Source organism: Protobothrops mucrosquamatus, unplaced genomic scaffold (genome assembly GCF_001527695.2).
Source record: "Protobothrops mucrosquamatus isolate PMUCROS unplaced genomic scaffold, P.Mucros_1.0 scaffold2971, whole genome shotgun sequence".
Lineage (NCBI taxonomy): Eukaryota > Metazoa > Chordata > Lepidosauria > Squamata > Viperidae > Protobothrops > Protobothrops mucrosquamatus.
The window spans coordinates 175,251-187,359 of NW_015388992.1; the positions used below are offsets into that span (position 1 = coordinate 175,251).

At 46.2% G+C, this 12,109-nt stretch overlaps 1 protein-coding gene across 1 annotated transcript in view; it reads left to right on the top strand.

Annotated features, from left to right (window-relative positions):
- The first annotated feature begins 3,212 nt into the window (after positions 1 to 3,212).
- The window catches only part of LOC107296780 (discoidin domain-containing receptor 2-like), an 11,300-nt gene continuing 2,403 nt past the window's right edge, over positions 3,213 to 12,109 (top strand). The window contains exons 1-13 of the mRNA XM_015826131.1: positions 3,213 to 3,341; positions 4,932 to 5,034; positions 6,073 to 6,301; positions 7,114 to 7,261; positions 7,742 to 7,847; positions 8,010 to 8,196; positions 8,391 to 8,637; positions 8,869 to 8,973; positions 9,106 to 9,266; positions 9,398 to 9,593; positions 10,742 to 10,986; positions 11,172 to 11,293; positions 12,041 to 12,105. Coding sequence (XP_015681617.1) covers positions 3,275 to 3,341; positions 4,932 to 5,034; positions 6,073 to 6,301; positions 7,114 to 7,261; positions 7,742 to 7,847; positions 8,010 to 8,196; positions 8,391 to 8,637; positions 8,869 to 8,973; positions 9,106 to 9,266; positions 9,398 to 9,593; positions 10,742 to 10,986; positions 11,172 to 11,293; positions 12,041 to 12,105 — 1,981 coding nt within the window. The 5' untranslated portion in view covers positions 3,213 to 3,274. The remainder of the gene's footprint in view (positions 3,342 to 4,931; positions 5,035 to 6,072; positions 6,302 to 7,113; positions 7,262 to 7,741; positions 7,848 to 8,009; positions 8,197 to 8,390; positions 8,638 to 8,868; positions 8,974 to 9,105; positions 9,267 to 9,397; positions 9,594 to 10,741; positions 10,987 to 11,171; positions 11,294 to 12,040; positions 12,106 to 12,109) is intronic.

A 12,109-nucleotide genomic window follows, 5' to 3' on the forward strand; every position in this document is an offset into this window, starting at 1 on the left:
CCTGCCCGCCCCTCCCTCCCCTACAAAGGGAGAGGAAGGCAAGGCTGGAGAGGGGGAATTTGGAAGCCGTGTTCTTGACATGTTTGCCCCGAGGGCATCGCAGGGGAAGGCGGAGGGCAGGGCCCAGGGCAGCCGGAAGAGCGCGGAGCTGCCTCTCTCTGGTTTCTGGCTTAGAGGAAGGAAGAGGGGCTGCTATTTTCTTGGCCCAGTTCTATCCGGGAAGAGGGAGGGAGGATCTGGCTATTGTTGTGGTCGTTGTTTTTTAATTCTGAAGGGCCAAACAGGGCCCTTCCTTCTGTAGTACACAGAGATGCCCGACAATTCATAGAGAGGCAGAGAGGCAGGCAGAGAGACAGAGAAATTGATCGACAGATGGAATGAATATGTAGGATAGAAGGGATACGTGGAGGGATAGATAGATAGATAGATAGATAGATAGATAGATAGATAGATAGATAGATAGATAGATAGATAGATAGATAGATAGACAGACAGACAGACAGACAGACAGACAGACAGACAGACAGACAGATGAGAGAGAGAGATATGACAGAGAGAGAGATGATAGAGAAGGATGGAGATATTTATTGATAGATGATACATGAGATAGATAAATAGGGATAGAGAGAGAAGATATAGATAGATAGAGATAGATAGATAGATAGATAGATAGATGATAGAGATAGATAGATACATAGAAAGATACACAGATAGATAGATACATAGAAAGATAGATACATACAGTAGATAGATACATAGATAGATACATAGATAGATAGAGATAGAGAAATAGATACATAGAGATAAACATAAAGTTAATAAAATAGAGAGATACAAATAGAGAGAAATAAAAATAAGGAAATAAATATAGATACATATAGACAAGAGATAAGATAAACAAGAGACAAGGGATAAGATAAACAGATAGATAGATAGATAGATAGAAAGATAGATAGATAGATAGATAGATAGATAGATATACATACAGGGGGGGGGAGAGAGAGAGAGAGAGAGAGAGAAAGAGAGAGAGAGAGAGAGAGAGAGAGAGAGAGAGAGAGAGAGAGAGAGAGAGAGAGAGATTCTCCCATGTATGAAAGAATGAAAGCAGAGTGCGATACCCCACGAATCCAAATTGAAAAATGCTAAAAACTTACAAGAAAGAGAAAGAAAAGCATCAACCTTCCCCAATTAAGTGATTTCACACACACACACACACACACACACACACACACACACACACACACAGAGGGCTACAGCTCCCTTGTTGCCTTCTAGCTCTTGGTAATCAAAATCCCACCCATCGGGGGTCACCAGAGGCCGAGGCTGTACTTTGCTTGGCTAAGATAGGCAGATTTTGCCATGCCATTGCACCATTCACGGAAGACTTGAGGAATTCGTGTGTGGTTACACGAGGCCCAACCAAAATGATCATCACCACTCTGCCCCCATTTCGCTTTCCTGACCCAGTAGGGGTCATCCAAGCTCACAGGAAGGCAAGAGACAGCGAGGACAATTAACCAGTGGAACAGCTTGCCTCTAGAAGTTGGGGGGTGCTCCATCACTGGAGGTTTTGAAGAAGAGACTGGACAGCCATTTGTCTCAAATGATATAGGGTGTCCTGTTTGAGCAGGGGGTTAGACTAGAAGACCTCCTAGGTCCCTTCCAACTCTGTTATTCTGTCACAGATGGAAACTAGTCAAGGAGAGAAGCAACCTAGAACGAAGGAGAAATTTCTTGACAGTGGGACAGTTTGCCTCCAGAAATTGTGGGTGCTCCAACACTGGAGTTTAAAAAGAGAGAGAGAGAGATTGGACAGCCATTTGTCTGGAATGGTCTAGGCCGGTCTCCTGCTTGAGCAGGGGGCTGGACTAGATGACCTCCAGGCTCTCTTCCCATTCTGTCATTCTTCCAAAAGATAGAGCCAGCTGAAAGTTCCTCCTTTGGAGACGCTGATATTTCAGAAGAGAAAAAAGCAGGGGGAAATCCAGGGGGGGGGGAGGAAGGGGACAGCAAGCATCCAAACCCTTTCCCAAAGTTGTGGGGGGGGGGGCAGAGAAGCAGAGACGGCCACGGATCTCGTTAGCCAACAAAGACCCAGAGAGGGAAGCAGAAGGCAGGCAGATGGTGGGATCCTCGTTGTCTGCTTCCTTCCAGGGATAGTTCTCCGAGCAGAACTTGAGCTGGGGGGAGGCGCGGGGATGCGAGCAAGACTTGACGCGTGTGCAAAAGCAGGCCAGGGAGCGTGGCACGCCAGGCGGATCAGAGCTGGAAACCTGTGCCAGAGAGAAAGTAGGGGGGGGGAACCTCAAAAGTAGAGGGACAGGAGAAGGTGAGAAGGACAGGTGGGGCTTTTGGCCACTTGCAAAGGAAGAGGGTTGTTCTTCTCCAGCTCCGAGCACCTTTTTTTCCCCCTTTTTTTTTCTTTTTTGACCTTGGCCAAACCTTCCTCGCTTGTCTTCTGCTATCACCACCGTTTCTGCTGTAATATGGTTTTTTTTTAAATATACAGTTCTCGCAGCTGTTAGCAATTAGCGGCAGAAAAAAAAAAAAACAACACGCCCTGGGTCCCCGGCAAGCAGAATTTTAACGCTTTTGTGCTAGGCTGTCGGAAAGCTAGAGAGGAGATCGGAGTCTTCGCTCGCACCTCGCAAAGCTGGCTTCGGGACGGACGTTTGGGGCTGGGTCTGCACGCCCAGAAGACGGCCCGAGCAAAGGAATTCCATTGTGTTCAGAAGCGGAAAGTTAATTTCCTCCAGGATATGATTTGCAGGAGCAGCGGCGTGCTTGATGGCTGTCCTTCTTCCCTCTCGCCGATCCAAGAAGGCGTTGGCCAGCTCATTTAAGCCTTATCAAAATGCGAGGAAGGGTCCCATGTTTTTAAACGTTCTTTCTGTGTAAAAGCAACGAGGGATAATTGAGGTGGACCATCGCTTTCTGCACTGGAGGTCCCAAAAAGTGCTTTTTCAAGAGGCAACTGGACTTTTGTGAAGACGTTTCGCTTCTCATCCAAGAAGCTTCTTCAGTTCAGGCTCAAGAACTGTTCTGACTCAACTGAAGAAGCTTCTTGGATGAGAGGCGAAACGTCTTCCAGGAAAAACAAAGGAAGTCCAGATCTCTTGATTCACCTGGTGCTTGGCAGCTGATCTAGAACCCGATCCTCTAGTTCTAATCGAGTTTTTTTTCTCTCTTCCCTCAGAATCATGAATGGCAGTGACTGAGCACCCCTCACACTGCCCAACGGAGGTGACCCATTTGCAGGTTACCTTCACCGAGGATGTTCTGCTTATCTCTTCTGCTCTTGGCTGGATTTCCACCATATTGGGGGTCTGAAGTCAATCCTGGTATGAACCTCATAACTAAACAGAAATACCCCTTGCTTCCCCATCCTTAAATATCTCCTGTTCCATTTCTACCCAGTCCATCAGTAACCGTTTAAAGTCTGTGCAAAAATGGGCATAACGTTTATGGGCCGTTATGCATTCTTCAAGACGCCACTTCTGCCGTGTTGATGATGCAAGTCTAAGGCACTCACCCCATCAATTTAGAAAACGTGGGAGAGACACCAGAATTTGAGGATTAATCCCCAGCCAATTGTATTTATTGAATCTGATTTCTTGTCTCCAGATGGGACTAGATAAATATTTTTCCTTCCTTCTGGTCAGGGGATGTAAATATAGAAAAATAACAACAGCAGCCATGTTTTTCTTGTCCATTAAAAGCCAAGACAGAAAAAAGCTCCTTATTCTAAGATGGCTTTGGACTCTTCCGTTCTTTCTGGTTGATTTCACAAGAGATGTTATTTCCGTAGGTAATCCAGAAGAGTCAGTTTCACCAAAGCTTATCCGGTCAGTTTCAAGAGAAAGCTTTTGGATTTATGTTCCTCTGCTTTTCTAGATAAGGCATATTTTCCCCCAAAATAGCCTCTTGTTTCTTGTCAAGACAGGATTACATATTGATATATTGTACTTGGCCAGAACCCCAATGCTGGAATGACCTGAAATGGCATTAAAAGGACATGTGGCAGTTGAGTCATTGTGTCCTTGTGTGATAAGACGGGATTAGCAAAGGGATTGACAGAATATTGGACTAAGTTGTTAGTTTGATCCTCTGGGCGATATGTTTCCACAACACTGTAGTACATTAAGTACGTTTTTATTTACAAAAAGCATGATTCGTTAGTGTTGTGGCAAATAACACATTTGAACAATGCAACCACAGTAATACAGGTTGTCAGAGCAAGAACTTCCAACGTTAGCAGATATCAACGCTGCTAACACTGGATGTTCTTGCTTTGACACCGGTAGTCCTTGATTTACAACAGTTCTATTTAGTGACCGTTTAAAAAAAATGACCTATGACTCTTCTTCATTCTAATGACCATTGGAGCATCCCCATGGTCACGTGATCAAAATTGAGGTTGCTTGGAACTGACTCATATTATGACGGCTGCCGTGTCTCCAGCGTCGTGTGATCCCCTTCTGTGATCTTCTGACGCACAAAGTCAAGGGGAAAGCCAGATTGACAATTAACAGATTAATAACTGTGACAGAAATTTTGGGCTCACTTATATTCTCCATTTGGAGGAGAACAGGCAGAGCCAGGCGATGGAGTCAAGAGAGGAATCAGCCTGGAGTCTTTAACGTTGTCACAAATGGTCCCTAGTGCCAATTTAGTGCTGACCAGTGAGTTGACTACTGGGCTCTTGTATATAGGCATGAGCAATAAACAAGCTTAACTTAAATTTAAAGTCTGCGCCTGATTCTCAGTGCCTGAAATTCCAGCCTAGCTGAGGAAATAAGCACAGAGCTTCAAGCGAGGGAAATGAAGTATTTTTTTCACGGAGTTTTAAAAAGCTTGGGTGAAGGGGTATTCACCTTTTTTTCACCGCAAACCTGGTGTCCTTCTCCTCTTTCCTCTTTCTCCTTTCCCAGCAATATGCCGCTATCCTTTGGGGATGTACGAAGGGACCATCCGTGACGAGGACATTACTGCGTCCAGCCAGTGGTATGATTCAACGGGACCCCAATATGCCCGGTGCGTGGAATTCCTTCCAAGAATGTATTGTGAGAAAATGTCTCAGGCCCCTCCTTAATTCTCACACAAGGAGGGGAAAGCTCAGAATTTGCACAACTCTGTTACTACAGCTTTACAACAAAGTGGTATTGAGCTACATGTCTACGGAGATTCTCGGTCATCCAGGTCACGATTGTCCCAAAGGTGCTTTTTCAAAATGTAACTGGACTTTCTTGGTTTTCTCTGGAAGATTTTTCGCTTCTCATCCAAGAAGCTGAAGAACTGAAGAAGCTTCTTGGATGAGAAGCGAAACGTCTTCAAGGAAAAACAAAGTCCAGTTGCCTTTTGAAAAAGCACTTGTGGGATATTGAGCTACGGGAGATTTGATTCGTCGTCTGGTCCAATTTTGAAGGATAACCATTAAAGATAACATAAGCCAGACCGAGCCAGGGTAATATTCGTATTGGTTAGAGTTTTTTTCCTGGGTTAATGGATTGGATGAACCTTGCCAACTTGGATCAAGGCATTATGCGACTCCAGAAAATAGGCTAGGTATCAACCAGGTTAATTACAATAGGTAACGGCAATCATGAATCTAGTTCTTGCTCCATAGAGTTCCTCATTCAAGTTATCCCAAAGATACTTTTCCAAAAGAAAATTGGACCTTCTTGGTTGTTGTTGTTTTTTCTTGGAAAACATTTCACTTCTCATCCATCCAAGAAGCTTCAGTTCTGAAGAAAAAGCGAGAAAATCTCGATGGAGATTCTCAGTCATCCAGGTCGTACTTTGTCATCCAAGACGCTTCCACCCACCATCCAGTCCGAGCTGAAGAAGCTTCTTGGATGAGAAGCGAAACGTCTTCAAAAAAAAACGAGTAGGTCCAGTTGCCTCTTTGGGAGAAGCAAGGAAGTCCAGTTGATCTTTGGAAAAGCATCTTGGAGACAACCCTGACCTGGACGATGGAGAACCTCCGTCATCGTTTCTCAGTTGGCTAACCTGGCCTTTGAGTTATGGCTTCTACTCTCCTCTTCCATCTCTTTCTGCCCCACACACGTTTAGCTTGCTCAGAGAAGAAGGCGATGGAGCTTGGTGTCCCGCCGGACTCTTGCAACCAGAAGATGTGCAGTTTCTCCAGATTGACCTCCACAAACTGTACTTCATCACCTTGGTGGGAACACAAGGACGCCACGCCCGGGCCACCGGGAAGGAGTTCGCCCGTGCCTATCGGATCAATTACAGTCGTAACGGCGAACGGTGGATCACTTGGAAAGATCGTCAGAACAGGCAGGTGGGCAAGCAACGGAAACTCTGCAAAGAGAAATGGAGCCCTCGAGATACATTTACCAAAAGCTGTTAGGCCCTGTTTAAAAAAAAAAAAAAAGTGTGTTTGTGTGTGTGTGTGTGGAATAAATCTTAATTTATTACCCATCCAGATGAGTTCCAAAGTTGCTTAACTCCTGCCCACAGACCCCTTGCTACTTTCCTTTTACGTTATTTCTCTGCATCTGTTTGTAAACCACCGGCTCTTGGTGCAGACCTAGCAGCTGTTAGGAACGTAGGTTGCCTAAGCAGACAGGAAAATAGAAGCGGGAGTAACTTAATATATTGGAGGGAAGGAAAGAGCAAAGCTCTTCCTACCTCTGCTCTGAGCTACAGTGTAGTTGGTTTCATTTTGTCTGGGCATATTTCCTGAGCTAGTCACGTGTCCGTACAAATTGGATTAATGAGGAAATCAGTGTTGCCAGAAAAAACCATCAAACCAGGGTTAGTTCATCTTGTTACTGGCATCAGGAACTGACAAAATCATGGTGGTAATAGGAATGTCACCAAAAGTCTAAGGTGAACTCCCAAAGAATCCCTCACATCTTAAAATGTACTTAAGGACCTCCCTCCCCAATTCGTTCACGATCAAGTTCTCAGATGGCCCGATCCTTGCTTGAGATCTTCACGGTAGCCTTCTCCAGCCTTCCCAGATGTTTCCAGCTAGGCTGCCCTCAACCAGGTAGACTCAAAGCTACCCATAGAGACTATGGGCTTCCCCTTCTCAAGACTCACAATTCTCCAGGTCCGGTGCCTCTAAGATGGCCAAATCCCTTCCAGGTGATCCAAGGCAACACAGACACCTACGAAGTTGTGCTGAAGGACCTTCGCCCGCCTATCATCGCTCGCTACATCCGTGTCATCCCGGTGACAGAGCAGCCGATGACGGTCTGCATGAGAGTAGAACTCTACGGTTGTGTCTGGTCTGGTAAGGACTTCTCTGTTGATGGAGATCCTCAGTCATCCAGGTCCTGGTGGTCCCAAAGGTGCTTTTCCAAAAGGCAACGGGACTTTCTTGGGTTTTCTCTTGGAAACGTTCTTCAGAACGCCGCCCCCCCCCATTCAGTCAAAACTGAAGAAGCTTCTTGGAGGAGAAGCAAAATGTCTTCAAGGGGAAAAAAGCCAAGGAAATCCAATTGCCTTTTGGAAAAAAAAACACCTTTGCGATGACTTATATGTTGATTCTAGAGGCCTTCCATGGCAGGAAGGTGCCTAATTTGGACATCTTCTTTGATGGTTACCAACTTGTGGTCCACCTGTGTACGCTGAAAAGCTGTCAACCTCCAGAGAAGTTTGAAAGTCTCAGATAAGCTTTTGGGATGGAAGTAAAGGGAAGATAAATTCTGGCAAAACGTGTAGGAGAAAGGGTTGTTTCCTTCTTCTGACGCTCAACCATCTCCTTTCCTAGACGGCCTGGAGTCATACAGCATGCCCGAAGGAGAAGCCATGGTGGCCCCTGGCAATCCTATCGTTTATCTAAATGATTCAATTTATGACGGTTACCAGGAACGAAAGTAAGAGGGGGCCAAGTGCAAAAAACAAAAAGATGTTTAGCTAAAATATAAATGACTGTTATGGGAGGGAAATGGAGAAAAGCATAAAGTCCCTCGTAGCACACCTGTCACTTGGAGGGCATCTTCAAGAATTCTTCTGAATGAGCAATGCTTTTGTGCCAGGGTCCTCCAGGGCGGGCTGGGCCAGCTTACAGACGGTGTCCTGGGATTGGATGATTTCACCAAGAGCCACCAATACCGAGTGTGGCCAGGCTACGATTACATCGGCTGGAGGAACGACAGCTTACGGAACGGCGTCTTGGAGATGGAGTTCCAGTTTGACCACCAGAGGAACTTCACCTCCATGAAGGTAGAGCCTTCTTCTGGGGAAAATTTTTGATGCCTGCCTTTTCTGCCAAGCCAGGCTGAGCACACGGCCTCCACAGGTTTACGTTGAGCCCGTCGATATGTCAGAGCGACGTGCCACTTCCTGCAACGGAAAACCAACCTGGTTATCTGATGGCTGCCATTTTTTTTTCTTTCCCCGCTGCTGCGGAATTGCAGGTCCACTGCAACAACATGTTTTCCAAAGGGGTGAAGATCTTCGAGAGAGTGGAGTGTGTCTTCAAGCCGCAGTCGGCCACTGAGTGGGATCCACAGCCTGTGGGCCTGGACACCGTTTTGGATGACAAGAATCCCAGCGCGCGATTCGTGACCGTCCCCTTCAACCATCATATTGGCAAAGCCATTCTTTGCCATTTCTACTTTGCTGATACCTGGATGATGATAAGCGAAGTTTCTTTTCAATCAGGTGAGCCCCCAGGGTTAAATTTGGGTGGGATGGATGGATGGATGGATGGAATGATGAAGGGAGGGAGGGATACAGAAAGAGGAAGAGAGAGAGAGAAAAAAAACATGGATGGATGGAAAGNAAAGTGAGAGAGAGGAGACATGGAGGGAGGGAGATATAAAAATAGACAGACTTCTCAGGTTAAGACTGTATATTGAGATAATGCTTGTTTCTCCCCTTCCAATTCTTCAGTGAACATGGATGCTTCTGACCCAATCCTGGTTACTTCTGCATGGAGTCCCACCACGGAATCATATCCATCATCAGAGAGACCAAACACTACACAGGGGACTTTGGGTAAGAAGCCAGAGAGACAAAGGATTTAGATCTTCTCTGAGGAAGGGGTTGGATTGGGAAACCTCCAGAGCTATTTTCAACCCTTTCATTCTAGATTGATTTGGACTGATGAACCATGAACCTACTTTACAGGGAGCAGTGCCCTAGCTTCCATCAGCCCCAGGGTCGAGCAGAAGGCAGAGGACTCCAACTCTTCTAGTCTGATCAGCTGTCTTGTGGCCATCATTCTTCTCCTTTTGGTGGTGATCATCGCCATCCTGTGGAGACAGTATGCTCAGAAGCATCTGGAGACGGTACCGTGCCTCCCTTGTTGAGCTACCTAGAACTTTCTCAAGCTTCGGAGAAAGAATACCCCAGTTCCCAATGGGGTTAGCCGTTCTGGAAAAGATCTCTCAAATGATCTCAGTAGCTTCTCCTCCCGTAGGCTCCCCGGCGAATCCTGGAAGAAGATGCCACGGTCCGTCTCTCCTTCTACAGCTCCAGAATTGTCAACGGCCAGACCCAGATCCACCAGAGCAACCCCACCTACGAGAGAGTCTTCCCCTTGGATCTGGAATACCACCAGCCTCTCACCCTCCTCCAGAAATTGCCAGAGTTATCTCAAAGTGCCGAAGACTCAGGTAGGGAAGCTTTTACTGCGGTTGTGTTCACACAACACATCCCCCTTGAGCTGTGGGTTGAGGGAAGAGTGTGTTGGTGATCATTGTGGGCTCCAGAGCACGGTTCTACTTGGTTTGGCCACTGGCATCTTTCACAAGCGTGGACGAAGAGAGCAGACGGGATGAAGAAAATAACTACCTCCTGTTCTAATTGAAAGCTATACATGGAGAATGGTTTTTCTTACAAGTTTTTCCCCCGAGTAATTTGCACGGGACGAGGCCGCTGTAACCACTAATGTATAGGTCCAGAGAGAATAACGGATGGGATCTCTCTTTCCCTCCCTTCTTACCAGGATTTGATCTCTCCTGCCCCTCCTTTTTTTTTCTATTCCATTTTTGGCAGCTTTTCTTTTCAGTCTCTTCTTTCCTTTCTATTTATTTTTATTTTTTTTCTGCCTTCCAAACAGCGTTTGGTTAGTGGCTTACCAGATCAATTGGCAGTCCAGGTGAGGTTGTTCCCTAGATTTCTGCAGCGGAATGAATCCTGATAGATCCCTTTTGCCTCCTCAGAGGTCAGTCCTACCAGGTAGACCAAACCCTGAAACCAACAATTTCATTAGAACAATTAATCGGTGGAAGGGCTTGCCTCCAGAAGTTGTGGGTGCTCCATCGCTGGAGGTTTTTAAGAAGAGACTGGGCAGTCCTTGATCCGAAATGGTATAGGGTCTCCTGCGTGAGAAGGGGGTTGGACTAGAAGACCTCTGAGATCCCTTCCAGCCTATGATTCTATACTCTATGCCAGTTTATCCCCCGCCAAAGAAAAGCAGTTGACTTTTCTCAACCCAACCTCAAACATTCATCTACTCTTGATAAAACCCCAAGCGACTCATACATGAGAAGAAGGTCACCAGGAGATAGATCTTCAGCCAAAACATCTAAATAAGATCTGACACATTTTACAGCCGACTCAGAAGGCTTCATCTTTCAAACATCCAGAACGTTTGAGACTTTTCGAAAAGAAAGCATCCGATTGGAAGTGCCTTCAGAGTCTTTGTCTAAAACTCTCTTTTTGCTTTGTCCAACAGTGGAAGAGGAAGCCCCAAATAAATGGTCTGGGATTCTGAGCGTGACCTTGGTCCGAACCCATTTTGTCTCCCTTGGTCTTTCAGCCTGCAGCGGGGATTATGCAGAGCCCGACCTCACCAAGTGCACCCCTCACCAGGGATTCCAGAACAATGTTCCCCATTACGCGGAGACGGACATCGTCAACTTGCAAGGGGTGACCGGGAACAACACCTACGCCGTGCCGGCCATCACTGTTGACTCGTTGACCAAGAAGGACATCTCCGTAGCCGAGTTTCCCCGGCACCAGCTGCAGCTCAAGGAGAAGTTGGGAGAAGGGCAATTTGGGGAGGTGAGTATATCAAGAAGGGCAGTGTGGGGAAGTGAGTAGATCACATCTCCCGGTCAGAGATCGGTAATCCAAGGAGACGTAGGGCAATTCGTTGACTGCTCACCGTTCGGTTAAATTGAACTCTGCAGGTAGGTTGTAGCTGAACCTAATTGTTGCTTTCATGGGTTGGCCCTTCCCATGGACAGGTCCACCTGTGTGAAGCTGTGGGTCTTCTGGAATTCTTGGGCCGCGCTTCTCCAGACAGTTCCAGCCAGGCGATTCTGGTGGCTGTGAAGATGTTGAGAACGGATGTCACCAAGACAGCCAGGTGAGTTTCATTGAATGAGCAAGCATCAGTGAAGTGGGAACCTGCTTACTCTCTCAAAGGTTCTCAAAGATCTGAGCAGATGTCATTTCAATCTTTTGGGCATTGTTGTCTACCACCCTAGGCTATCTATGGACATGTAGAAATGGTCCTAAGTCTAAGAAGGGAGATTCTGGTTTAATCCTAGGATAAACTTCCTTTGCAGGAAAGAAACCAACAATCAAGAGGAGTGACAGTTCCTCCTCACTGGAGCCCGGATAGCCCTCTGTTGTGATCGCATTAACTGTGATAGTTTAATTAAACTAATTAATGACTTGCATGAAACAGGAGGTCCAAAAACATGTGGCATCAACTTAATTTTTGACCCTTGATCAGAAAAGCACCCGAGGGCAGGACAAGAAGATGGAAAAAAATCAAGGAGAGAAGCAACCTAGAACTAAGGAGAAATTTCCTGACAGTTAGAACAATTAACCAGTGGAACAACCTGCCTCCAGAAGTTGTGGGTGCTCCACCACTGGAAGTTTTTAAGAAGAGATTGGACAAGCTACTTGTCTGAAATCGTATAGGGTTTCCTGCCTGAGCAAGGGGTTGGACTAGATGACCTCCAAGGTCCCTCCCAACTCTGTTATTCTGTTCTATTCTATTCTAAATATGCTTCTTTCCCCATAAAGTTGGAACAATAATGATGTCCATCAGCTTTTCACCACCGAATGTTTGGCCATCCATCCTTCTTCTTCTTCCCTTCCTTAGGAACGATTTCCTAAAAGAGATCAAAATCATGTCCCGGCTGAATGACCCAAACATCATCCGTTTGTTGGG